Genomic DNA, 25,915 nt, shown 5'->3' on the forward strand with positions numbered 1-25,915 from the left:
GAATGGTTGTCTCTATGCCTGTTCACTCAATCAGTGTAAGTGCTATTTATGATGCACTAGAAAAGGCAACTGGGTGAGAAAAAACAGCAATATTGCCATCCCAAGCCAGCAATATATGAGAATCCCTGTTACACAGAAACCAGCTCAGGAGATTTTGAGTGGCCCATAGATGGATTCACTCTCTTATCTGTTCACATTACCTACTGGAAGAGATGGCCTTCCAAAGAGCAAATGTTAGTAATCTAGTTTTTTTGCCAGAAGAGAACTGAGTATACTGGATATCAGTTCTATTTTTTTTTTTATACTTTGGGGGTAATTACTACAATATTAGAGTGGAAAGCAGAGCCATATCTGTAATTTAATTTTATCAATTATCATTAATAACAGATTAATGATAAGTCAACAGCTTTCTGGCATTGCTTGATTAGAAAGCGTGGGACATCTTTGGCATGGAAATACTTGCACTGACTATAAAATGTTACAAAAGCAAAATTTGAAAGTTCTTATTACAAGAAGTTCTAATTTTTTTGACTAATTTTCAGAGCTCAACACTCCATGTTGTTCTAGTCTGATCTGTGGCAATGCTGTGATCCCCAGTGGATGGACAGATGGATGGAAGGAAGGAAAGAAAGAAGGAAAGAAAGCAAATTGAATATTAAATGCAGGCCAAAATAGCAATTAATAACTTTCAGGAATATGTGAATATGCATTGGAAGGAAAAATACTCAGGTTGGAAAAAAAGAGTAGGTGTAAATGATAGGGAATAATGTAGTGGGCATAGATCTGAAGGCTGGAGGGAACAGGGGGAACAAGGTCAGAAGAAGACTTAGTAGGTCTAAGAGAAGTAGAGCAGAAGGAAGATGAATCAGCAGGGGCCTGAGGCATGTCAACTAAGACAGCCACAGGACCCCAAAGGTCCACTGAAGCTGAGGCCAGAAAGGTTGGTTTCTGACTGTGCCTCAGCAAAGAGTAGTCACTTCATGCTATGAATAAATTGTTAACAGAGACTGCAAACGTATAGAAGCTGAAGAGAGAAAATCTCCTTTCATGTAGTGAACTGTAAAAACTATGGCTTGTAAAAACTATGGCCTGAAAAATCTTTATTTGGAAGACACGGACTGAAATGGAAGGTGTGCCATGAATTTAAGATCACAGGAATGTTATCAATATGTAGATTTAATTGCTTTCTATCAGTCAATTGCAGAGTAGAGCCACAGATACTGTATCTTTCATTCTTCTTCTGCATGTTCAAATTAACTTGATCATAGATCCTCATGAATTCACCTATATTAAACTTCTGAGGTACAGAGGGCACAAGGAACACTTTTGATAGCTATGTCAGTACCACATGTTAAAAATTAAGAACAAAAATAATAAGACATTATAGATAATATTTCACATTCATTTCAAGGGATTCATAACTGAAGAAATAATGGAGAACAAAGTGCTTATGGGGGAAGGGGTGACCTACCCACAGAACTAGCCTAGTGTATAACTGAGATTTTTGTTCTTATTCTCCAACAGTTCTTTGTTTCTTTTACACACCATGCCTACCTGTCCATTTTAATGAAAACAGGCATATGATATCTGGGTTACAAAAATCTGAGGAACCACTAGTTGGAAGCTAAGAGTCATTCATTCATTCATTCATTCATTCATTCATTCATTCATTCTTTTATTTACAAAGGCTCCTATGCTGATCAGTTCCCATAAGTTCTAAGTGGTCTACAGAACACCAAACCATTGGATTAAAAACATCCAAAATATGTATACCTATCTATCTGTGAATGTATAATGATATCACCACATCTAGATTTAGGCTAAACCTCCATATCCGTAAATGCATTCCTGAAGAGCCAGGTTTTTATGGCCCTTTGGAAGCCCAATAATGTAGAGGTGAACTGACTATCAGGGGTAAATTGTTTCATAGAACTGGGGGCATCATTGAGAAAGCTTGTCCCCAGGCATTCCCTCAAAGAAAGGACTCTCAGAAGTGCATTCTCCCTGGTTTCACTGGCTTTGCAGACTCAATCCAGAGAAGGTGGTCTTGAAGGTATCTGGGCCTTGAGCCATGAAGGGCTTTAAAGGGACAACCAGTATCTTGAATTGCACCCAGAAGCTAACTGGCTAATGCAGCTCCCAAAGTAGTAGTGGTACATGGGCAAATGTTGATCTGCCCATAACAGCACAGGCAGCTGCATGCTACATCACTTGAAGCTTCCAAATGGTCTTCAAGAGCAGCCCCACGTACAGTGAACTGCAGTAGTCTAGCCATGAGATGATGAGAACATGAGTGGCCATGCACAAAGGTTCCTAGATCCAGAAATGTCTACAACTGGAATACAAGATTATTTTTTGAATAAGTTTTCAATTAAAATTTTTAATACCAATAGTAAAAGGTAATACACACTAAAAAGAGCAAGAAAGATGGAGAGAATAAAAGGTGCAAGAAAGCAAAAAAGAAAAAAAGAAAAAAAATAGAAAGAGAGGGATAAAAATCTAAGAAAGTGACTTCCTACCCCCATCACCACAAGTATGAACAATTTCACTGTCTCTTCACCTCCTTTACATTAACAGATACAAAACTCTTCATCCCATAACTCAACTCTTAACTATGGGCAAGTCCAATAAGCAACGTCTTTTCCAATCCTGGTGTCAGCAAAAGTCCAAACAGAGCCCTGCAATAATAATGTTAGTTAACAAATGTCAAACTCATCACTCCATATCTCAACTCTTAACTGTAAGCAAATCCAAATTTAGAAGGCATAAAGTGGTCCCGGTGAACTAGTACGAACAAAGGATTGAAATTTGACATGACGCAGAGGAGAAATTTCTCCTTTAAATAGAACAAACTCACAAAGATCCCTTACTTTAAGTGAAAGGACAGTTAGATACAAAGCCAATTTAGAAGTTGTCAGACTAAAGTGACTGTGGGGAAAGAGGCTTAAACACCATATTAACTGTAAGCAAATCCATCCACAACATGTTTCCCATCCAGATATCCAAAAAGAGCCTCCCAAAATAACAACAGGTCCATTACAAAATGTAATTGTGCAAAGGCCACACTCTCCACTTGTTGTGCTAGCAGGAGCTGTAAATTCAGAGCACCCAAATTGTGATCTAACTCCATATGGGAGAGTTAAAGCTTTCTCTGTCTCTTTGCTGCTATCTAGCGGTTCTGGGTTTTTGCAGCTCAGATACAGTACAATATGGCTCCATTCTCTAAGCGTTTTTTGGGTTAACTGCTGGTATAGCCTCCCTACCTTTTTTCTTAGGCTTTTTGCCTTCATATCGATATCTAGCTAGATGTCATTTTTTTCCTACATCATAACCTTATTTCTCCCATTTCATATTTGCTCTGGTTATTTAAGTGTCTTTGTTCTGTTATCCTTTTCCAGCTGTTGGGTTTCTTGAAGGCTTGAACCAGAAGGCCGAGGAGCAGGTACTTGCTCCTCTTATGCTCTGAAGGCTGCTAGGGAGCAGGAAATGTTCAATTCATGCCAATAGATATGGAAATTTAGATGGGAGCCCTATTTAGTGTCAGTGATTACTGTGGACCAAGATCTCTAATTCTGTCAGTCCACAGAGAGTTTTACTTACAGGTAATCCTCTACTTACAACCACAATTGGGACTGGAATTTGTTGCAAAGTGATGCAGTCATAATGTGAGATGTCATATGACTGCATTGCTTAGCGATCAATCCTGGCATGCCCCGTTGCATCATTAGCCAAGAATTGCAGGTCATTAAGCAAGTGCCCATCCCAATCAGAGCCATTCCGGGCTTGGTCCTTCCCAGCCGTGAACCTCAGTAAGGAAAGGGACTGCCTCCAACTGCCCCCACCCACACATCTCCCAACCATCTCTGCCCTTTTGGCTGCCCAGCACCCTGCCCTGTGTGGTTCTGGGGCTGATTGTCATGCCCCAGGAAGCTGCAGCTGCCCCAGCGCAGTCTCAGCTGCAGTTGCCTTGTCACCTGCACTCCGAGACCCCTGCCACCCTGTGCTTTGCCGCCCCAGCTGAACTTCGCTGCTGCTGATGAGGTGTGCCCAGCCTGGCTGCTGGGATGGTCTGGGGCTGGCTTCATGCTGCAAAAAAAAAAAAAAAAAAAAAGCCAAAAGCAGCCCCAGAGCTGCAGTGCACTAAAAATGCCTCTTTGCAAAAAGCTCCTAGGCAGGGCTGGACTGGGCTTCGTGTTCAAAAGAAAAAAAAAAAGCCCAAAGCAGCAAACACAAAGGGGCTTTTTGGTGCACTGCTGCTCAGGGGCTGCTTTTGGCTTTTTTTTTTTCGCAGTGTGAAGCCCAGCACCAGCCCACCCCAGCAGCCAGCCCAGTCATGCCTTGTCAGCAGCGGGAGCAAGAAGATGGCGAAGGTCAGCTGGGGCAGCGGAACACAGGGCAGCAGGGGGCCTAAAGGGCATAGATGAATGGAGATAGGCAGGTGGGGGGAGTTGAAGCACCCCTGCAGTTGTAAGTGTGGGTGGGCTGCCTGCCAAGCACCTGAATTTTGATCACATGACCGTGGGGGTGCTGCAACAGCCTTAACTTCAGGCACAGGTTGTAAGTCCCTTTGTTTGGTGCTGTTATAACTTCAGTCAATGAACGAATAGTCGTAAGTTGAGGACTACCTGTATCCAGTTTTCTGTCTCCAGGATATCAGATCTTCAACAACTTGTCTCTGATAGCTAGCTGTTTTCATACTTTACCATCTTCTAGTATTTTACTTTCTATAGCTTTTTTCTGCTTGTTCACCACTATTTTTCTTTCTGTCTCCTATTCTTGTTTCTTATTTTGGTCTATTTTCCTTAGTTGCCGACTATTATGGGAACACCAATTGTTCATCAAACTCATCCATCCTCATTTTCAAGAAGCATTTAAGCATTAACTTCAAGCATTTCTCACACAATTTGCTTCTTCATTTCTCCTTTTCCCAGCCATGTCCTTGGGAGTTATGTCTCTTGTCAGAATGGGAATTTGCAAGCAGTCCACATAGTCTATTTTAGGAAATTAATACATTGTATATCTTCATTAATTCAAAGCATATATTCCACCAACTGCATCATGAGATTCATATATGTTTCTTACCTTGCTGCACAAAGGAGCCATAGACAAACCACATGGAGTTGTAGAGTGTTGTTGAAGTCATTGATCCCATTTGAAGCCGTGGAGGATTAAGCCAGTTAAGAAGATATACCAAGAGTCCTACAAGTAGTACTGTGCCAGCTATGCAAGCCCAGAGGGAGAGGTCAAATGGTGCCAAACATGCAAACATATCCATGGTCTTTTCAGCCTTTTGTAGCAACACTCCCACTGAGTAGTCCATGTAGCGAGTTGTAAAATCAACCACATTTTCCCGGTCCGGCGTAATAGTTAATGCAGAAATGCCTATATCAGCTCTCTAAAGGAAAAGAGACAGAGAATTTATTTCCCTTAGCAAGAGAAAAATAGCATCACTTCCATCTGATTTACAGCCGCTGAACCCTCTCTTGGAAAAACAGTTGCCAAGTTTTGCTTATCTTACAGTTTGTGTGTCTCAACCCAGGGAACAAACAGGAAGAATCCAGATACAAAGTTGACTGTGAACAACAAGTTGGATTCATGGAGGTAATATTTAAAGTTTTCTTCCTGATTCAGAAAAAGAGTATATTTCAAATAAAGAGAGCAGCCAGAAGAATTTTGATGCCTATTTATTTTGGAATTTTTTTACTGACACCAAAACTACTTACTGAAAAAATGAGAAGGTCCTTTTGATAGTCTGTTGATTATGACTTTTGTCCAATTAAAGAATTTTAATGGACTTCTCATATTAGTTTTATAATATATTTGCATATTACCAACACCTCCATTTACATGCCCTTTAGACATACTGCAAAAATGTGGAATACACTACAGTTTGACAAGTCAAATGAAAACTCATTCTTAGAAAGTTAAGTCAGTTTTGTTCATTGTTGTTGTTATTGTTGTTTTCATTTCCTATTTTATTAGCAATTGCCAGTTCCAAAAGACATAAACACATAAACAAACTAGCAGTGCTTTGGATTCAACAGCAGGAGATATCTTGAAGGGCACGAGGGCACTCATACAGATCTGTCTGCAACTTCTTCAACCAAATGTCTCTTTCACCAGCATCACAAGGCAGCAGGTAGCTGTGCAATCCTGAAAAAAGATGCAGCTGCTTTTTTGCCTTGGATCCAAAGCGTTGCACAGTCCTAATGAACAGTGTGACCTAGTCAGTTCCTAAAGAATTAGTCTTGGTGAATGCATACTTGCATAGACAATTGGGGAAATCTTTTGAAGCCACTTGCTAAGCCTTCTAGAGGACATGGCTGCTTTAATGCTTCAAAGAGAGCTGCTTTGCTTGTGCCAATGAAGCCTATTTCCTTTTGTGTGCTTTGTACAGCTGTAGGTCACAAAGTTACTAACAGCTTTTCCAAGGTAGAAATGAATCTGCTTCACTTTTCTAGTGGGTGAAATGAAAGCCAGGGGTGGGACATTGGGAAGAAGAAGATACATCCTCTTCCAAAAGCCTTTGCACTGCTGCTCTGTGTTTCTTTGCTGAGTCCAAGGTTGGAATTGATGCAATCACATGAAGGGGAAGCAAGATAGGTGTTGGTCCCAGAATCTCTGGAATGCATCTATAGGTATAAAAGGGGCAAGGGGAAGGAGGAAGAATAACTCTCAGTTTATTGCTGCATTCAGAGAACAGTAGTGCCTTCCTTTATGATTGTATGCCACCCAGAGTCATTTGTTGAGATGGCCAGCTATAGAAATCAAATGGATGGATGGATGGATGGATGTGTGGCAGACCACCAAGAAAAATAAGGGTTCAAGATTTGAGGTATATAGGGTTGGAAGAAGTGGAAGAGATCTTGCTTGAGGCCCTATCGGTTGGATAGGGAAGTCTGCTTGGTTCTATCAGCCCATGGGCCAGGAATTCCCTTAAAATAAATTTGAATCACAGCATCAGATAACGTGAAAGGCCTAAATAGCAACCACAGCCTGGTTGAAAGAGGTGGTTGAAAGAGATGAAAGAGCGTATGTTTTAAATGCAGAAGATTACAGCTTCAGTTCAAACATCTCAAAGTAGCCCTTGATCTGTTTTTGAAACTGCTGAACCTCATTCTAAACATTTGCTAGATTTATTTATTTATTTTATTTATTTCTCACATTTATTCACCACCCATCTTGCAAGTGACTCTAGGTTAAATTCAATTTAAATAACAAAAGATTAAAATCACAAAGACAAATGCATCATGTAAATATAAATATAAAATATAAAATCCCAGATGGACAAACAAACAATCTCAATAAAATTCCTTGGAGCCACATCATGGCACCAACCAGCCCCATGATTGACTATCCTCCCCCTCCTGCCCCAAGCGAGGTGGCAAAGCCAGGTTTTCACTCCCTTTCAGAAGGCCAGGAGAGTGGGGGCCTGCCTCACCTCTGGGGGGTAACATGTTCCACAGGGCGAGGGCCACAGCAGAGAAGGCCCTCTTCCCAGACCATGCCAGTCAACCATCTCTCATGGACAGGTTCTGCAACATGCCCTCTCTGCCTGACTGGGTGGGACGGGTCAATATAATGAGGGTGAGGCAGTCCCTCAGGCAACCTGGACCCATGCCATGTAGGGCTTTACGGTGATGACCAACACCTTGAATTGGACCAGAAGCAAACTGGCAGCCAATGCATCTCACACAGCAAAAGTGTTATATGTGCCGTCCTTGGGGCTCCTAAAACTGCTCGTAGCCACATTCTGAACCAGCTGTAGCTTCCAGATGCTCTTCAAGGGTGGCCCCATGTAAACTGCGTTGCAATAGTCTATATGGGAGATGACTAGGGCATGAGTGATGGACCGGAGGGCTTCCCGATCCAGGAAGGGGCATAACTGGTGCACAACATGAAGTTGGGCAAAGGCTGCCCTGGCCACAACTGCCACCTGCTCTTGAGCAGGAGACATGAGTCCAGGAGAACCCCAGGTTCTGCACCAGATCTGTCTGGGGCACTGCAACCCCATCCAGAATCAAAGATAGTAAGTTCACAGATACTGAGGAGCCCCCAACCCACAGCCAGTCCATCTTACCAGGTTTCAGCTGAAGCCTGTTGTTCCCTATCCAGACCCCTACAGCCTCCAGGCACCAAGAGAAGGTGGTCACAGCATCACTTACTTCACCCGGGACAGAGATGTATAATTGGGTATCATCAGCATATTGATGATATCTCATCCCATGGTGATGGATGATCTCACCCAGCAGTTTCATGTTAATGTTAAAAAGGAGGGGAGAGAGTACCGAGCCCTGCGTCACTCTGCAAAGGAAGGACCACGGGTCAGGTCTCTTGCTCCCTATCAACACCGATTGGGACCGGTCCCGGAGGAAGGAGGTGAACCAGCACAAAACTGCACCACCCACCGCCAACTCCCTGAGCTGACCCAAAAGGATACCATGGTTGATGGTATCGAAAGCCACGGAGAGATCAAGAAGAGCAAGGATGGTTGCACTGCCCCCATTCTGCTCCCACCAGAGATCATCCAAAAGATAGTCTGATTAGAGATACGAAGGGCTTGGAGGGCAATATTTCTCTACATCTGTTTCAGCTTGTTCCTTAGTCTTTTTGTTTCTGATGGGTTGTGCAATTCATATGTGAGTCTTATGGAAAAATCCAACATTTGCAGGTGGCAGCTGTGGCCAAGAAAGCCTTTCTATCTAGTGTGCAGTTGTGCACATTCTTAGAGCAGGAGGCCTTGAGACAGTCATTCATGTCCTAAGTGCCTCATGACTGGACTACTGCAATATGCTCTACATAAAGCTGACATGGAGTGATTTTTTTTTCCTGGATATACATGCCTTTTTTTAAAAAGTTGTTTTTACTTTTAAAATGTAAGGGGAATTGGGACAGTTACAGAATTTTAACCCGATCAGTTGCTTAGATCTAACAATTACTTTTCAATGCATGTATACATTTATATAGTTTATGCACTAATATAACAGAATCTCAATATAATAAAATAGATTTTTGCGTATTTCAAAATATGATATGCAAGCTAATACTGAATCTTCAGTACTAAATATCATAAAATCATAGATAGTCTCAACCCTAACATGAACTATTTAAGTTCTAATTGGGTTCATGATTCAGAATACGTTATGTAAATACAATGGAAGATTGCACTTAAATCTCTAACTGCATCCTTGATCCATTATGGAAGACTATTCATCATACTTTTGATCTCCCAAAAGACATTTTGATATAAGATTTTGAAAACTAACACATACCCCACAAAACAAAAACAAACAAACAAACAAACCCCCCCAAAGAAAAGCAGATGAATACAGCTGATCTGATGTTGCAAGAGATAATGAACCATATTAATTACAACAATCTTCTGTCTTGTAGAAGTGAGGCAGTGAGAAAGTTTATTCAGTGTTAAAATCAGAACTTTTGTATAATTGCCTTATTCTGGAATATATGCTTGCAATCTTCTCAGTCTAGGAATTTCTAACTGCATCTATAGCTCTCTAACAGGTGGCAATCCAGTTTCCGCATGACCATAACAATCAAGCCATTCTATGCTTTGAACAATTTTTACCATGAGCACGTTTGCCTAATGTCTAGCTGAAATCTGTTTGCCTGCCAAATGACATTAATTCAGTCTGCTCTTGATTGTTAAATCCATATTTATAACAACAAGAACAGCAATATGTTTAACTTTGGTTGAATAACGTCTGGTAGAGTTTGTTGATACAAATCAATATGTTTTGTCTATTTAAGTTTCCACTACTGCGGTGCAAAAGAAAGACAGCATTTCCCCTCTATCAATTTAATGAAAGATAATTTATTTCCAAAATGTCTTTTAAAAGGCAAGAGAACTTTGGTGAAATTGTCGGAGTGGAGTGTGGTGTACTTGAACTGATGAAATAGCCAAAGTGTTTTCAGATAACCTGGATTTCATTACTGCTCTCTTTCCAGTGGTCTGCTTCCTTTCCACACATCAGTTACAGTAACTCTGAAGAGAAGGCCTAGCAAGCATACTCCTTTCACTGGGATTCACTTGGAAAATGTGGGCAACAAGGGAAGCTTGAAAGTGACAGAAAGACATGTAACAAACCAATAAGACTTATGCCACCCCTAATAACTAAGCTTAGAAACATCAACAAGAGAAATTTGAAAGAAATTCTCAAGCATCCCGAGAATAAGTTTGAAAAATAGAAACTTCTTTCATAGGGACGGGAAACTGCCAGCACATTTCTGCACAGCATTAGCTTTCAATCCAACATAGGCACTGGAAGGCATCTTTTAGCAAAGAGAAACAGCTGGGTGCATAGGAGGATCAGCAGAGAGATGTAGCTGCTGCTGCTACTACTGACACTGCCTCTGTAGCTAACTAGTAAATAAGTTCTATTGCCCTGCTGTTAGCTGTCCCATGACCTTGTGATAGAACAAACGTGTAAAGCAACAGAAGAGCCACTGTCAGAATCAATGTCTCACGTAATGCAAGTCATTCCAAAAGGATGCTATTATCCATGATAGCAAACGCAAGTGGGAAGTTAAAAAGAATTGAGAAGAGCATTTCATCAGTTTTCTTCCTAATGACTGGTAACCACTTAACCAGTTCCGTATCTGAGGCAGTTTTATTTAAGTCAGGCTAAATTGGTCAATTTGAAAATAGCTGAAGAAATGGATGATGCAAAAGACAAGAGAGAGAGAGAGAGAAATTGTCCACCTAAATGCTGAGTTTCAAAAAAGAGACAAGGAGTTCTCTCTAAATAAGCAATGCAAAGATGATTATAGTTGAATGGGAAGACAAAAGCCTTATTTAACACAATTACAGAAAAGCAAGGGAAAATTTTATGCAAAGATGGATGTGATAAAAGACAAAGCAAATATCTCCAGTGAGATCAACCAAAGTGAATGCATTCTGGATCCCACTGATAAAACAGTGTCATCTTATGGTATTCAGAAAGTGTGCTTTCTCTGTTGTGGCACCTGCCCTCTGGAATGACATCCCACAGAGATTCATATAGCCCCCACCCTAATGATATTCAGGAAGTCATTAAAACTTGGTTGTTCTCCCAGGCCTTGGGATCAGGGTCAATTCAACAAGCTGTAAAAACCAAACTCAACTAACAGAGTCCCTGTTAGTTGAGTTTGGTTTTTACAGCTTGTTGAATTGATCTTGTGGTTGGTTATGCTCTTTTTATATGACTTGTTTTCTTGTTTTCTGTTTGTAAGCTGCCCAGAGTCATTGAGGAGTCAGGTGGCCTTGGAATGGAATGGAATGAAATGAAATGAATAAATCTACTTGGGAAAGAAAAGATAAAGAAGTGATATTGCAAATATGCAGAAGAACTCTACAAAAAAGATCTAAACATTGATGATATGCATGAAAGCTTAATCAGGTATGACCTGGAGTCAGGTATTCTGGAAAGTGAAGTAAAATGGACTCTGGAATCTATTGATAACAACAAACTTGTTTAAAATATTACAAGGTGATGTAATTAAAATGAAGACGTGGTATATAAACAGCAAAGATCAAGAGACTGCAGAAGATCAATTTGTATTCCACTACCAAAAAAGGCAGTGCTAATAAATGCTTGAACCACCAAACAGTTGCTCTTATCTCACATGCTACTGAGAAATGCTCAAGATGTTATAATCCTGACTTCAATGAGAGCTGCCAGATGTATAAGCTGCCAGATGTATAAGCTGGATTCAAAAGAGGTACCTAAGTTCACATTGCTAACATCCAGTGGACACTGGAAAGGGCAAGAGAATTTCAGAAAGAATTGTGGATAGCCCTTAAAACCAGAGGTGCACTGAGTCACAACATCTGCCTGTTGAAGAATTTGTATGACTAGGATGTAACAGAACCAAATGCAGAGCAACTAAACCCCTCAGAATCAGGAAAGGTTATACTGTAGGTAGTCCCCTAATTTATTTAATTTATATGCAGAATATGTCATGAGAAATGCTGGATTAGAAAAAAATAGACATTGGAATTAAAATTGCAAGGAGAAGCATCAACAATGCAGATGATACCACTTTGAAGACTGGAAGTGAGGAAGGCTTGTTGAAGGGAAAAGAAGAGTATACAAAGCCTGGTTTGCAGCTCAGTATTTCTTTAAAAAAATTAAGTCACCAAGCAACGTCAAGTCAGTGCACACAGGCGGAGAAGAACTTGGAATAGAAACAGACTTTATGTTCCTATGCTCAAAAATTCACAAGGATTGTGTTTATAGCTATGAAATAAAGAAATGTCTCTTACTTAGAAGAAAGACAGGTCTGAACAACATATTAAAGCGCAGAAACTAACAACAAAGGCATGTCCTGGTAAAGCCTTGGCTTCCCCTGATATAACAAGGCTCTGAAACTGGACTATCAAAAAGACTCCATGAAGACAAATGGATGCCTTTTGAATGACACTGGAGGAGATTCCTGAGAATACCTTGGCCTGCTAGAAGAACAAATAATTCAGTACTAGAAGAAGTAAAACCAGACTGTTTCCTGAAAGCAGTAATAATGAAGCTGAAATTTAGATGTCTTGGATACCTTAAAAGAAAGGGAGGAGCCATTAATGAAGACTGTGATGCTTGGAAAATGGAAGGCAATAAAAAAAAGAAGCTGACAGAAGATACGGTGTATGGATACTATTACTGACAACATAAGCAGCAGCAAAGCAGTTACTGACAGAAAATTCTGGTAAATGATATTCACTGGGTTGCAATGTGTTGGAAGTGACTGAATGACTGAACAACAGAGTCAAGGTTGCTTCTTGAGGTCTGTTGGCAATTTTTCAGCAGGCTGATACTGAATCAGGCTGGATAGCAAGACACACACTGTGCTTTGCAATTCAACTGATGATGCTGCAGGAGATAAGCACTGGGCATCAGGCCTGAAACCCGGTGGTTGCATTTCCAATCCCTTCATCTTATCTGGTACAATTCATGTGGATAGTTCCTTCTCCAGTCAATGAAGCTACCATGCTGCCTTTTCAAAGTCATGGCAAAGAGTAACTATATCCTCAATGATTTATCAGAAAATGCAGGAAGGACGTTATGCTGAATTTAGTTCTAATATCTCATGGTTAGAGAGAGTCTTTTGAAAGTAACACAGCTGCCTATGTGGGAATTGGAACTCCAGTGTCACTCAGAAAATTCACCTCTTCTATCTTAGATGAAATAGTGCCAAACTTTTGTTACAAGGTTATGTCCAAAAGTCACAATATGTTGCTGTTATTTTAATTTGTCCTTTGTCATGCAAAGTAACTTCAGAATAATACACTTCTCCTTTCTCTGAAAGATGTTTAATAGTATCTGAAAATGAAGTAGCCGCACCATATGGCTTCCTGTCCTCTATGTATCAACCGTGCTGCTTTTGGTCCTTCCAGATCTATTTAATTTAAGATATGATGGAGACCATTAATATATCCCAGCTTATTGTTCAGAGCATCTCAGGAGATGTCTGTCACAACTTTAATAGGTGTAACATTATTATTTTCCACATGTGGCATTATAATTGCCACACACAAACATGCTCCCACAAAATACAAAACCCCACATCTCTACAGAGTTTTTACAGTGATAATTTAACTTTTAGAAAAGAAACTGAAATACTGAATAACTGACTGGCAATTTAAAAAGTATAAAAAGGAATATTCAACTACTCAGAGCTTCTGCTCTTTTGAAATAATACATTTTGACTACAATTAAAACTGTGTGGGCTTCTTTAGGGGAAGCTCATCAGTGTAGAGGAGGAACAGAAGAGTTTGCACATTACACAATGGATCAATCAACACACCACTGTATTAAACAATAGGAAGATTTCTTTAAACTGCCAAATTATGATCTATCCTAATCATAACTGTAATGTGTTAAAAACCCACTGTGTTTGTTGAGATCTTTTGAGATAGCTTGAAATCTTTTGATGTACAGTATATGAGTTCAGTAATTTTTTGATCAATCATACTGTTAAAGTCTCATTTTTCCAAAATGATAACCTAGGAATTTGCAATAGAATGTCCTGGGAGGTTGAAATGCTTTTAAATTACTTTGTTTTAAATTCTGATGCCAAACTTGTGTCCATTAATTCTTCTGTACAAAGTTTATCCCATTTGTCCTATGTAGAATCCAGAATGGCATTGCTGGCAGATGATGGCATATATCACATTAGAGGAAGGGCATGTGAAGGCATGCTCTAGTCTTGTGTGTGTACTTATTGGGGCCTGTGATAATGCTGTTCCTGTAGATGTGGGAGCAAGTTAGACATCAGGATTTGTTGCAGGGTCTGGTTCCTATGTTAGCAATGTTGTCCTTGTTGCTTGTGAATCTGCTTTATGTTGAGTGGTTATTGACATGCAAGTATGGGCTTGCCACCCAGTGCCTGAGAAAGAGAAGTGACATTGTCCAGTATGGACTTATTAAAAATGGGTCTGAGTGCTTTGAACTGTGAGTTGTAGGTGACAACTGGTGGTGGTCCGTTGTTCTGTTTTTGTGGTTTGTCTTTTAATAGTCCTCTCTGAGGATTGATCTGGCTCTATTGTTTTATCTATTGATCTCAAGTCTCCTGAATGCCTGGCTTAATTTCATCAGCTGAAATTCTGAATTCTATCAGTGTTTCTATCAGGGACGCGGTGGCGCTGCGGGTTAAACCGCTGAGCTGTCGATCGGAAGGTCGGCGGTTCGAAACCGCGCGGCGGGGTGAGCTCCCGTTGTTAATCCCAGCTCCTGCTCACCTAGCAGTTCGAAAACATGCAAATGTGAGTAGATCAATAGGTACCGCTTCGGCGGGAAGGTAACGGCGTTCCGAGTCGTCATGCTGGCCACATGACCCGGAAGTGTCTATGACAACGCCGGCTCCAAGGCTTAGAAACGGAGATGAGCACCGCCCCCTAGAGTCGGATTCGACTGGACTTTACGTCAAGGGAAACCTTTACCTTTACTTCTTATCAGTGTTTCAGAACAAATGCAGTTGTAAAGTAGAGCTTGACAGTTGGTTTGGTGTAGTGGTTAAGGCACCAGACTAGAAACCAGGAGTCCATGAGATCTAATCCCACCTTAGGCACAAAGCCAACTGGGTGACTTTGGGCCAGTCACTCCCTCTAAGTCCTAGAAAGGAGGCTGGCAAACCACTTCTGAAAAACTTGTCAAGAAAACTGCAAGGACTAGTCCAGGCAGTCACTAGGAGCCAAAAGTGACTTGAAGGCACCCCACCTTCCCAAAAGAGTGGAGCTTGGCTATAGATTTGCTGATGCATTCTGGGTAGAACCTGGAGGCATGGTGATCTGTAGATATCTTGTCTGTCATGGTGTTTATGTGCCCATTGTGTAGTTTTACTGTGACATAAAGAAACTGGACTTGTTCTGTAGATAGTTTAAGGCTGAAGTTGATAGTGGGGTGGAAGTAGTCATGATGGAAAGTCACACAGCCTAGTGGCAAAGAAAACTGTGTTGGCATCAGTGATAATGTCCTTAATGGCTTGAAGTCTGTTAACAATAGGGGTAAGGTCTCGAAACAAGAACAAAGTAATATCTGAGCATTTCAAACTCTGAGGAAACTATTGCAGATAGAGTGCAATCTGATGCAGTGAATTGGAACTCATGAAAGCTTATGACGTTTAATAACATTTGTTAGAAAAGATGCTTCCAGACTCCATCTGATTTTTGGCTACTGTAGACTAACACAGCTCTCTTCCTACAACAGCCTCAGACAAGATGTTAGCTTTCCTAGGCTTTTAAAAAAAAAAAAATTCATTAAAAATTTCTACAAAAAATTCTACAAGACATGTATACAAAAAGATTTTTCAACAAAACAAAATAACGAAAAAATCAACATACATTTCTACACATCTTGCTATAATGTACTATGTTAGTGATACATCTTATAATTTTAACCTTTCTTTCTCAAAAAGAAAAAAAGGTGTATCAACATATACAAAATCATATAAGTAAAAGGTTTCCGACTAAACTAGCTAAAGATATATATTAAAACCCCTAATGTAACTCCCGATAATTTTGAACTCTTATTTTACTATTTATTTCTAAATATTCGCTTCTTTACAGTAAGAAACCCAATATCATTACTTCATTTTCAACAATTGAATACAGGCAATCTAGAATTGGTTGCCATGTTTCCTTAAATTTCAAAATATTATCTTTCATTAGACATGTTAATTTTGCCATTTGTGCTAATTCGATGAGTTTTATTATCCATTCTTCCATTGCTGGAATAGTTTCCCTTTTCCAGTACTGTGCATATACTAATCTGGCTGCTGTGAACATGTAAAGCATCAAATTACTATATTTTTCTTGTTGACCACCATCAAAGAGACCTAATAAAAAAAAATCTGGTTTTTTTTCCAATCTTTTTCTTAAAAATTTTCTGAAACATTTCATGAATCTGTGCCCAAAATTGTTTAGCTTTGCTACAGGTCCACCACGTATGATAGAAAGTTCCTTCCATTTGCTGGCATTTCCAACATATATTTGAGGTGTTATTGTACATTTTTGCTAATTTTTGTGGTGTCAAGTACCATCTAAACATCATCTTATAAAAAAAATCCTTTAAATTATAACATAATGAAAACTTTAAATCTTTAGTCCACATTTTCCCCATTTTTTTAATGGAATGTCATAACCAACATTTCTTGCCCAGTTAATCATGCATGTTTTAACTTGTTCATTTTCTTGATTTGTTTGTAACAAGATTTTATACATTTTTGTGATATGATCATTATTTAAATATAATTGTTTTTCAAATTCTGATTCTTTTTAAATTTATAGTTCTTTTTATCTAACTTAAATCGTTCGTTTAATTGAAGGTAAGTAAACCAATTACACATGTGGCCTTCATTTTGTAATTCTTCCCGAGATTTTAGAATAGGCAGATCACCTTGATCGAATTTTAATAGATCTTTATATCTTAACCATTTAATCTGGTCCCCTAAGCTTTCTCTTCTTGATAGGGCTTCTAATGGTGATATCCAATTTGGTATATTTGGAAGTAATCTTCTTTTGTATTTGTCCCAGGTCTTAAGTAACGTTTTTCTAATAATGTGATTATTAAATTCTTTATTCAATTTTACTTTTTCATACCAAATATAAGCATGCCAGCCACATTTAATTTCGTGTCCTTCTAACTGTAAAAGTTTTTGATCTTCCAATGTTAACCAGTCTTTAATCCATAGAAAACAACAAGCTTCCAGATATAAGTTAAGATCAGGTAATCCCAGGCCTCCTTTCTCTTTGGTATCTTGCAATAGTTTAAATTTAATTTCTTGGTTTTTTCCCCTGCCATATAAATTTCGAGATGTCTTTTTGCCATAACTTAAAGGTTTTTTCATTTATCAAAATTGGAATTGTTTGAAACAGAAATAACATCTTTGGTAATACATTCATTTTAATTGCAGATATTCTTCCTAGAAGAGATAATTGGTAACATACTCCACCTCTCTAAATCTAACTTAATCTCAGACCACATTTTGTCTTAGCTATTGTGTAATAATGCATTGTTATTAGCTGAAAGTATTATACCCAAGCATCTAATTTTCTTTTCTATTGTAAAGCCAGTTTTTTCTTTTAAAATTTCTTGTTGTTTTTGAGTCATATTTTTACTCAATATTTTAGTTTTTTGGTTATTGATTTTAAATCCTGCTACCTCTCCAAATTCTGTTATTTTTTTCAATAAATAGTCTATCGAATCTAATGGGTTTTGTAGAGTAAACACCAAGTCATCTGCAAATGCTTTCAATTTAAATACTTGTTTTTTTTAATTTTTATCCCTTTTATTTGTTTATCAAATCTTATCTCTCTAATAAGAACTTCCAAAATGAGAATGAATAATAAAGCTGACAATGGACATCCCTGTCTCGTTCCTTTTTCTATTTTACAATTATCTGTTATTTCTTTGTTAACTATTATTCTAGCTATTTGTGATGAATAAATTGCTTTGATCCCCCTTGTAAAGTCTTTTCCAAACTCCATTTTCTCCAATGCCTTAATCATAAATCTCCAATTTAAATTATCAAAGGCCTTTTCAGCATCCAAAAATATTAAGGCTATTTGGCTTTCATTATGATGATGTGCGTACTCCAAAATATCTATCACTGTTCTTATGTTGTCTTTTATTTGTCTTTTTGGTAGGAAGCCATTTTGATCTTTATCTATAATTTCTTGGAGGACTATTCTTAATCTTTCAGCTAATATTGCCATAAAAATTTTATAATCATTATTAAGCAACAAAATTGGCCTATAATTTTTAGTTAAAGTGGGATCTTGTTCTTCTTTTGGGATAAGAGTAATATTGGCTTCAGACCATGACTTGAGTATCTTAGACCCCATCAGAATTGAGTTCAGTAAGTCTTTAAGTGGCGTTAAAATTTGTTCCAAAAATAATTTATAGTAGCCCATAGATATACCATCAGGGCCTGGTGTTTTTCCTATTTTAAGTTTTTTTACAGCATCTATAATTTCTTGGTTAGTAATCGGACTGTTAATACTAAATTCTTGACTTTGTATTAATTTGGGAAGATTTTGGTTGTTAAGATACTTATCGATTTTTTCTTCTGAAATTTCCTGCTTTTGATATAACTTTGAGAAGAAGGTGAAAAATGCTTTTTTAATTCCTTTGCTATCTACCACATCTTCCCCACTGTCTCTTATTCTAGTAATCATTTTTTTCCCTCTCTCTTTTCTTAATTTGTAAGCCAACCATCTACTTGGTATATTAGCAAATTCAAAAATTCTTTGTTTTACATAATGTAATTTTGTTTCCATGTCTTTTATTGTCGTAAGCTCAAGTTTTTGTTGTAACAATTTAATTTGATATATTAAATTTTTGTCTGATGAATTTTCTTGTAATTCTATTTGCTTTATTTTGATTTGATTCATTATTAATTGAACATTTTGTTGATATTGTTTCTTTATTTTATAGTTCAAAGATATAAAATGTCCCCTCATTACTGCCTTACTAGCATCCCAAACTGTTCTAATGTCCACTTCATTGTTCAAATTTATATCAAAAAAATATTTTAATTTCTTTTTACACACCTCTATTACTCCCTCTTTTTTTAAGATACTCTCATTCAATCTCCATTTTGTACGTTTAAAGATCCTCTTGAGTATAACTTTCACTGAGTTATGGTCTGAAAATGTTTTTGGTAAAATTTCAGCTTTTATCATTTTATTTGCTAAATTTTTAGATACCCATACCATATTGATTCTAGAAAAGGATTTGAATCTGTCAGAAAAAAAAGTATAGTCTTTCATTAAACCATATTTGTGTCTCCATGCATCTATCAAAGCTAAATTTTCCATTAATTCAAAAATATTTTTTGGTAATTTTCCCTGCTTACCTTTAATTTGTTTATCTGATTTTTTCTATCTAATGCCAGTATCGTAATCCCATTCCAGTCACCCATTAATATCCAACTGGTATAAGAATATTTTAATAATTCTTCCATTATATTCTCAAAAAAAGCCTTCATATCTTTATGGAGTGCATATATTCCCACTACAATTGCTTTCATATCTTGAAATTCAATTTCAATTCCTAAAAATCTCCCTTGATCATCAGAAAATAGTAAACGTGGTTTTACGTAAGATTTAACATATAATACTATACCATTTATTTTCTTATAATTTGCTGTTATAAATTCAGTTCCCAATTTTCTATTAACTAGATACTTTACATCCTTTTTTTAATATGTGTTTCTTGAAGGCAAATAACATCATTATTTAAATTTTTAAGATGGTGAAAGATTTTTTTCCTTTTTTGGGGACTATTTGCCCAATTAATATTCCAAGTTATATAACTAATACCCATCACGCCAGTAATTCTTCATATTCTAGAAGTTGTGGCTGGCTCTTCTCTGCTTGTTTCTCTGATATTTGTCTTAATATGATCTAAATCCTTTTTGTATCTTTCTAGAAATTCTTTAACCTTGTGCATTGAATTCAACTTAAATCTCCTTTCCTGAAAGGTAAAGCTTGGCCCCTCTAATTTCTCCCAGCAAAATCGTATGTTGTTTCTTTTCAACATCTCCATTAAACCTACATATTCCTTTCTTCTTCTCAAAATTCTTATCGGTATTTCTTTGAGCACAATAATATCTTTTCCTTTAATTCTAATTCTATTGTCAAAGTGTGCATGTAATATCATCTCCTTAGTTTTTCTCCTTGAAAATTCAATCAGTATGTCTCTAGGTTTATTATGTGTCTGTGCATATTTTGAATTTATTCAAAACATCTTCTCAATCTCCTCTTCCATCTTATCTTCTTCCCAATTTAGTAAGTTTGTAAGTGTTTGGACTATTGTTTCCTCTATCTCATCTGGTGTACCCCTAAACCTCAGACTGAATTCCTTATCTCTTAGTTCTAAAAGAGCTATTCTGTCTAGTTCATTTTCTTTCTCTACTTCCAATTCTTCTGCTCTTTCAATCACCCTTTTTATTTCCCCATCTATTTTCTCATTTATTTTATCTAAATTTTGTTTCAATCGTTTCTCAAAATCTTCAAAATGTTTTTCCAATATTGTATTTACATTTTGCAAGATTGTTTGTGAAGTCTTTCCAGAAAACTCTTCAAACATTGCTTGAAGTCCATTGTTTTCTCCTATTCCCGATTCTCTTCTGTTTTGCCTCCTGGTATTCATTGTTAAGTGTTCATATAATATACACAGTATTTTAAAGGTTATATCCCCCACATTATGAGAAGAAAATTGCTATATAACTTTTATCCACCAAGTCCACTATATGGTGACAGATAATATAATCGCAAGAAAATGGCTACTATAGATTAATAATTAACTTTCACTCTGTTCCTGTAGTCCTTAGTTTCTCCTTATAATCACTCCACAATTCATCCACCCATTTTGAAATAAGGCAACTGACCAGGCTTTCCTGAGTCTCTACAGCTACATTTAGTCTCTTCTTCTTTCTTCTATTAAGTTGTAAAATAGTCAAGGAGGTCGGGTGATCGAGGGTATTGTCTTTTAACAAGACGTTCAAATGTAGCTTCTGCTTACCAAAAAGAAAGTGCTTCCCAGCTGAATCTCTGCTTCACAAAGAAGCGACGTCTGCCATTTTTCTTGCTTGTCAGCTTTCCGGAGAACACTTTCGCTTTCACACTCACAGGTCCTTTCGCCAGGAGTTGCTTTCGATCTGGAAAAAGCCTTCCAGCTTGTCGTATCAAGCCGCAGTGAGAACTCTATCTCCGGAGCTTCAGTAGAGTTCAACCTGACACCATTGCTCCCATACCGAAACCCTTTCCTAGGATTTTTGAGTTATGTAATGGCTTTATATGTTTTGGCTCTGTGGATTTTATTCATCTCCCTTCAGTTTTACACTCATTTGTTGCCATAAATCTTATTTTCATTGATTCTTGTTTTTTGTGTTTCCTAAAAATGCTTCTTTGTAGTTTGTTCAGTGCAAGTACTTGTTGTTTAGGCTATTTGGTCTTGATGCCATCACTGTCTCTAAAGCTATACAATTGTTAGCAGTTTTGGAATATTCTATTGAGGTTATTAAGCTCACAATTTACTTTTTAAATAAGATGATGTTAACTATTTACTATTGAACTGACATTAACTATTAACGCCAACTTCAGAATAATGAGCTTCAGTGCCTTGTTTTTATGAACCAGTGGAAGATCACCTTAAAAATGTAAAATTAATTTATTTGGACCTTAAAATGAAGCTACAATATCAGAAATTCTATTCAATGTGTATTAGATGATTGACAGAGTATTTAATAAGGGTTGGATGCAATCGCCTGGCTACTGGAGATGCAATTCAGAAGCTGGAACATCAAATCACATGGTGTGCACTTATTCTACCACTGCCATGTTTTGAGCTGAAATCCACAGCTTTACTAACATGTCTTTAGATATATAATCACTAGTGAAAGACTAAAATGTTCTGCTGACTATATCTTCTGCACTTGGAATATATCATGACATCAACAATAGTTAAATTATCATGCATGGAAAATGGTCCAAATAATTGTTATATAACAATGGAAGCACCAATCAACACCTGACATGCTGCAATGGACTGCTTATACATGTGGTAAAATTTCTTTTTGTTCATTTTACTGAGAAGAAATAAAAGGACTTTCAAACAACCAAATCATTTTTTGAGAATTATCTTGTTCATGAGATAAATGCCCATGCTATTTTTCCTCACTACTTTTTTGGGTAGCATTTGATGCCATATTATTTTACTAACTCTTTGTATATAAATGTCTTGGTTGGTTGTCCTTTCATACTTCCTTGTTCTCTCAATCTGTTTTCCTCATATAAGATTTTTTAACTAACTTGCTTAAGTTCCATCCACATTGCTGAAAGCTGACTGGGACTTTTACAGAAAAGTATAAAAATAGGAAGAATGCATGCAGTTGCTCGGTTACTGCTAAAGCAACAAGGAAACCAAAGTAATTATTTCTAGCTGACCAGACTTCCATTCTTAAATAACTAGATTAAAATCTATTTATGTGATTCAAGCATAACAATTTTAAACAGTCAAATAATCAGATAAATGCTTTCAGCTGTAACGTTAAATAAACAAGGAGAAGATAATCTGAAGCTCATTAGGAGCTCTGAAACTGCCTGAAAATTCTCTTTCTTGGAGAAAATGTCATGCAGGTGCATTGTGTTGAATACTGCTCTATTTTAATGTAGGAATGTAACTACCCCACTGCCTTATGTCTCTTGCAATGGCAGCTTTGAGATATGACACACCTTCTCAGCAAGGTGCCCTCAGCAGCTCTTCATGCAAAACCTACTATTTTCCATAAAATGTGTGGGCTGGCATAATTTTATGTCTCAGCACTCCCTATCATTGCATTTTTAAAGGAATCTCATGACGGAGCATTCATCCCAGAACTCTTTGAAACAGCAATTTGCTAGGACTTCAATGCAGTCTTCTAGATATCTTACAGTCTAAGTCAAACCCCAGCTTCCAAGAGATTCAATATGGCAGTGTCAAGAGTGGGACTCAGCCTTGGTAAACTTGGTAATCTATTCCATCATTCTGCTTTCCATGCTGGCCAATCAGATGTTTTTGAGATGCTTAAAAATAGAACACAATGATAGTAGACTTGTCCTGTTACCATTATGTGGCATATTGTCTCAACATTGTAAAATGAACATAGCCATTATATTTAGTAGCTACTTATGTATCTTTCCTCCACAGACTGGATTCAGTCACTACTCAGAGCAGGAAGCTCACCACTTAACTTTTGGCCTGAATATACTTCCATAATTTAATCTATGTAGGAGGAGAGCTCTCTATGGTAGCCCAAAATCCCAAAAGAAGGAGTCTGGGATGAGAAGAAGTCTGATGCATCTGATGACATTATAGCTGCACCTTGCAAAACCTTCTGCCTTTTAATAAAATTCGCTTGTCAGTAAAGGTTCTACCAGACTGCTTCTGATAATCTAAACTAATATCATTGTTGAAAAGGAAAAATGTGCACCAGAGGGACTTGGTAAATCTGTTATCCATATATATCCAAGAAAACTCTTTGTAGGAAGACAGATAAAATAAATAAATAGAGGAAATATGTCACATACAACTTCCTAGAAACTGACAACCTGATGATCTGTACATGTTTTGGACCAACTCCCACAATCTCTTGACAATGGACATTGGCCACAAGCCATACTGGCTTGGGCTGAATCCCAAAACATTTGGAAGGGTACTCAGTTGACTATCAGTTGTCTAGTCTATGTTGTATAGTGGGTTGTTAATAGAGTGTGTTGTATATTGCTTTTATAGCTGAAAAAAATAAGATGTTATAATTGCAAAGTAAGCATTCAAAATGCAGGAGGGGATCAAAAAGCAAGCACTACTTAAACTGATCAATGCTCTTTCAAGCCAGCTTCTCTATTTACTCCCTTTCCATTTTCCATAGGACTGCTGTGATTTTTTCTCTTATCTTTGTTCATCTGATCCATTGTTTTTCTCTTTGCAACCTGTCTTACTCTTGCCTCCTCTGTTTCATATTATGCTGATAGACCCAGAGTCAACCTTTTTTTTTTCTCATAAAAATATAAAGTGGGGAAAAGTTTAGAGATAAAAGAATTCTGGAAGTATGGAGTTATAGTGTTCAAAGCAGCTTCATTGTTTGAATTGTGCAATTGTTACTGTAAAGTAGACTGAAACAGGGAATTCTTGCTTTTTCAAGCAGTCTTTCTCTTCAACTTTTCTCCCTTTGATCAGACCACTATTCTTAGGTCACTGTTTGCCACCCAATATACTGAACCTCCAACAAGCCCTTCCTAGGATGTTGGGCAATATCTGTCTCTGTTCCTGCAGTTACCCAGCACAGATCTTCTTTGGCTGCCCATGGCCCTGTATTGAGAGGTAGTAAAGCTGAAAGCCATTTCCCAGTAACATTTTGCAGTCAGTGTGAGACAAATCTATATTGGTGGCTCACCTGGCAGGTTTTGTAGTGCCCCAAACAAAGCAAAGAGGCACACCAGTAAAAAAAACAAGTCATAGCCTGTTCTAAATTGTCTGGAGGAAAAAAAAAAAAAGATAATCTTGAACTTTAATATAGTAACTGGAGCCAGTATGTGAAGAATGCCAGAAGAATGGAAGAAATGACAGATTAAAAATAATTAAGGAATGGTGTTATATGAGCAACTCAGAAGGGAGTTTTCATTATTGGAATCAGCTCCACCGTGGTGGTGGTTAATTCAACGTATACTGCTCCAAATGACATGGGATCAAAGTATTTGAAGGAGCTTTTCCTATGCATGAACCTGTGGGCCAGTTGAATTCATCTTCAAAAGCTGGGTTCTTTTGTCCCACAGAAAAGTTGACTAAATGAGAAATAGCCTTTTTGGTCATGGTATCCCAATTATGCCAAAGAAAGATTTATTGGTCCCTGCTTTGATAATTTTTAGAGAAGAGATTAAGGCTCTTTTGTTATACCAAGCTTTTGATGAATTTTTCACCTTTAAAACATGAATTAAAAATCTGGTTTTGGATTTCTTTACTGGTTTATTCTAATGATATTTTTTCACTGAATTTTTATTCTATTACAAGTGAGTACACTGATGACCAAAAGTCCATTAAAATGTCTTATAGCTCAGCTTTTCAGTAAATCTATCCTCACCTTATTTTCTTGTTTTCTCAAATGATCATTCCTTTCTCCTGCTCTTTATTCTTCCTAAACTTACAACAATCTCTTCTGTAGTTGGGCAAAAGGCACTGTGATATAACAGTGAATTTATGTTTCAGGGATATATGCACTTTAAACTGCAAACATCAACATGGAAAACATGAAATGTTACCAAATTATTTGAAGGCATGCTGGGGACAGAGACATTGGAACTTGACTGCTGGATATCTCTTTCATGAATGCATAACATTGGGGAAAGGGAGCTGTAACTCTAATCCCCAGAATTTTGGATGGGGCCTCTAGAGCATTTACAAAAATTGCCTATGAATTGTTTTTGTAATGTGATAGCCAGGGAAAATTATAAAAATACATGGGGATTAGTTATTAGGTCTGTGTGAAACTGCCTTGATATAACTCAGATTGGAAATCTGAAACTTGAAGATGATATCGTTCAATTCAAGTATGCACTTCAAGGTTTGAGGGCAAACCAATTAAGCTTCAGCCACCCTGAGATGTGAAAAAGAAAAGGAAATTGCCCATAAGTTATAATGAGGAAGCATTACAATTTATGCAGCTATTTTTATTTGTAGAGTGGGATATAAATAACAAGGTTGGTAGATACTTTAGAGGAGACCAATCCTGCCAAATTTCAGCAAGATACCTTCATTATAATATTTGCACTGTATCTTTATTTAGGAAGAAGTAGCTGGGATGAAGAAAAGACAAGACGGCAGATATCAAGCAAACTGATGAAGTTCTGCTTCTTGAAATAAGGCAGAAAGTGTCCTGCTTCAACTGA

The 25,915-nt window shown here is 37.6% G+C and overlaps 1 protein-coding gene across 2 annotated transcripts in view; it reads right to left on the bottom strand.

The window, feature by feature from the left end:
- GRID2 (glutamate ionotropic receptor delta type subunit 2) overlaps nt 1-25,915 on the bottom strand; it is a 984,963-nt gene that overhangs the window by 169,844 nt on the left and 789,204 nt on the right. For both annotated transcript variants that reach the window (XM_063310079.1, XM_063310080.1), the window contains one exon: nt 5,083-5,395. In XM_063310079.1, the coding sequence (XP_063166149.1) occupies nt 5,083-5,395 (313 nt within the window). The remainder of the gene's footprint in view (nt 1-5,082; nt 5,396-25,915) is intronic.

The sequence above is a fragment of the Candoia aspera genome, chromosome 8, assembly GCF_035149785.1.
Source record: "Candoia aspera isolate rCanAsp1 chromosome 8, rCanAsp1.hap2, whole genome shotgun sequence".
In the NCBI taxonomy this organism is placed as follows: Eukaryota; Metazoa; Chordata; class Lepidosauria; order Squamata; family Boidae; genus Candoia; species Candoia aspera.